At 37.2% G+C, this 1,950-nt stretch overlaps 1 protein-coding gene across 2 annotated transcripts in view; it reads right to left on the bottom strand.

Annotated features, from left to right (window-relative positions):
- Positions 1–1,929, bottom strand: part of LOC104983112 (fibrous sheath-interacting protein 2-like) — a 13,542-nt gene extending 11,613 nt beyond the window's left edge. For both annotated transcript variants that reach the window (XR_824595.1, XM_010832591.1), the window contains exon 1: positions 364–1,929. Coding sequence is in view for 1 of the 2 variants with exons in the window: in XM_010832591.1 (XP_010830893.1) it covers positions 364–609 (246 nt within the window). In the remaining variant the exon portion in view is untranslated. The remainder of the gene's footprint in view (positions 1–363) is intronic.
- Between the last annotated feature and the right edge of the window lie 21 nt (positions 1,930–1,950).

The raw sequence follows: 1,950 nt of genomic DNA, 5'->3' as shown, positions 1-1,950 counted from the left end.
CCTGGAATTTTATTAGCTTTCCACGTAAACCAAGTTATTCAGCCTCTTTTCTTCACTGAATTTTCTCACTGAGCTATCCTTATTTAGCCACTCTTTGTTATCTTTGATTCTATTGTATCCTGATCACCGAAGCCGTCTCCCCTTCGAATTCTCTGGATCCACCAGGGCTGGACCCCGGCACCTGGCTTCATCTGTTAATCATTTCCCTTTTGTTGTAAATATCATCAGAACTGGGAGAGACTACTTGGGATCCAGTTGATGCCCTTATCTTCCTACCCAATGTGTATCACTTGGACTAAGTTTGTGAAACTCTCTACTCTTTCTATAGAAACCTGGTCACTGATAGTTACATTTCTCACTTACGCTTAGTTGTGTCTTCTTCTCCCAAGACGAGTTTGTGACAGTCACACATTCTGAGGTAGTTACATCAATGTTAGAATCAGTTCTTATTAGTGTCTGTTCAGATTCCGTCTGTTTTGCTGGTGACACTTCAGTCATTATAGTCACACTGGATTTGGGCTGACATTTTCCTACTGACAAAAATTTTTTCAGACTGCGATTGCTCATTGGTGGCTTAGGGTGAGCCACTGTGCTGGTAGTGAGCTTCATGTCTTCTTTTACTTGATCTTCAAGTGGGCTTTCTGGAAATTCTTCTTCTTCTTTTACAACCTCTTGTAAAACAACTTCATCTTCATCAGAAGCTAAGCTTTCTTCTTTATTTTCTAAATTTTCTTGACGAATATCATGAGTTAGTAACCAAATGATAAGATCTTTTTTGCTTTGAACATCTTTTAAAAGCTCCACTTCGGTGATGTCGGGCTTTATTAAACTCTGAAATGAATTTCTACTAGAAGTCTGGAATTAAAGAGACAATGAATGTTAAAAAACAATCAATTCAGTCATTTTTGCTGTGGCTCTACTGTATTGAATGGTAAGGCAACTTTCACATGGTTTCTATTTCAATTTAGTAAAATTACTTATCTTTAAGTGCCTTTCACTTATATATTAGTCACATGTTTAAAAGAAAAAATAAATGAAAATCACAAGCAATATTTCCTCTTTTCGATAATTCTTTTTTGCATTCAAGATTAACAGTCCAGTTCAAAGAAGAGACCCTAAGGTTCCTCCTTTTGCTTCAAAGTTTACATTTTACTCATCAAGAAATGCAAAATGCATACATTAAGTACACTGTTTTCATCATTTGCTTTGAAAGTCTTATAACAGATTTAGACACGATAACTTGTTTTTCTCAACTTCTTACTAGGGAACTAATACACCAATCTAAATAAAGAAATTTTCATGGAAAAGACAAAGTGTTGGCTGACCGGGATTTTTAAAACTGATGAATAATGGCAACATTGTGAAGGACTTTGAATGTTCACTCCTCACCCCTCCAACACCCTCATCCTTGGAACATATTTTCCAAAGGAAGCTTCAAAGAGTAAATTTTCATTCTCCTCACTTCCCTAGTCAAATGTTACTTTCCATTTTGCAATGTTAAAGCCAGATTAAGGAAGAGACCATTACAGTTAAACAAATAACTTTTCCCATTTCTGTAGCCTTTTGATGATGCCACAGAACTTTTAAGTTAGTTTGAGTTACCAATCTTAGATCCCTCTCTAACACTGCAAACCAGATTTTCAGATAAATGCTGCCTTAAAGGAATATCCTTTGTGCAAAACAAAATCTGGGTTAACAACTGGTTTGAGGGGCTCATAGTGAAGCACTCTTTGATTTTCACCCTCTTCCGTTTCTTTGAAAGACATGGGTGCTCTAGTGCTGCCTGTGCAGAGTCACTGGATTTCTGAGATGAAATTTGTAAGACAGTGCCTTCTGGGAGAGAGTAGTCTCCTTTCACAGCTTGATCAAAATGGCTGAAGGCTTGGGCTTCACTTCTAGAAGATGATGGTTTAAACTCTGATTCGAGCCCTTCCATTGGCTCTATGGTTT

The sequence above is a fragment of the Bison bison genome, unplaced genomic scaffold (assembly GCF_000754665.1).
Source record: "Bison bison bison isolate TAMUID 2011002044 unplaced genomic scaffold, Bison_UMD1.0 scf7180017861496, whole genome shotgun sequence".
Taxonomy (NCBI): Eukaryota; Metazoa; Chordata; class Mammalia; order Artiodactyla; family Bovidae; genus Bison; species Bison bison.
Note: the sequence above shows the minus strand (reverse complement) of the source record. Positions and strands in the feature narration are given on the sequence as shown.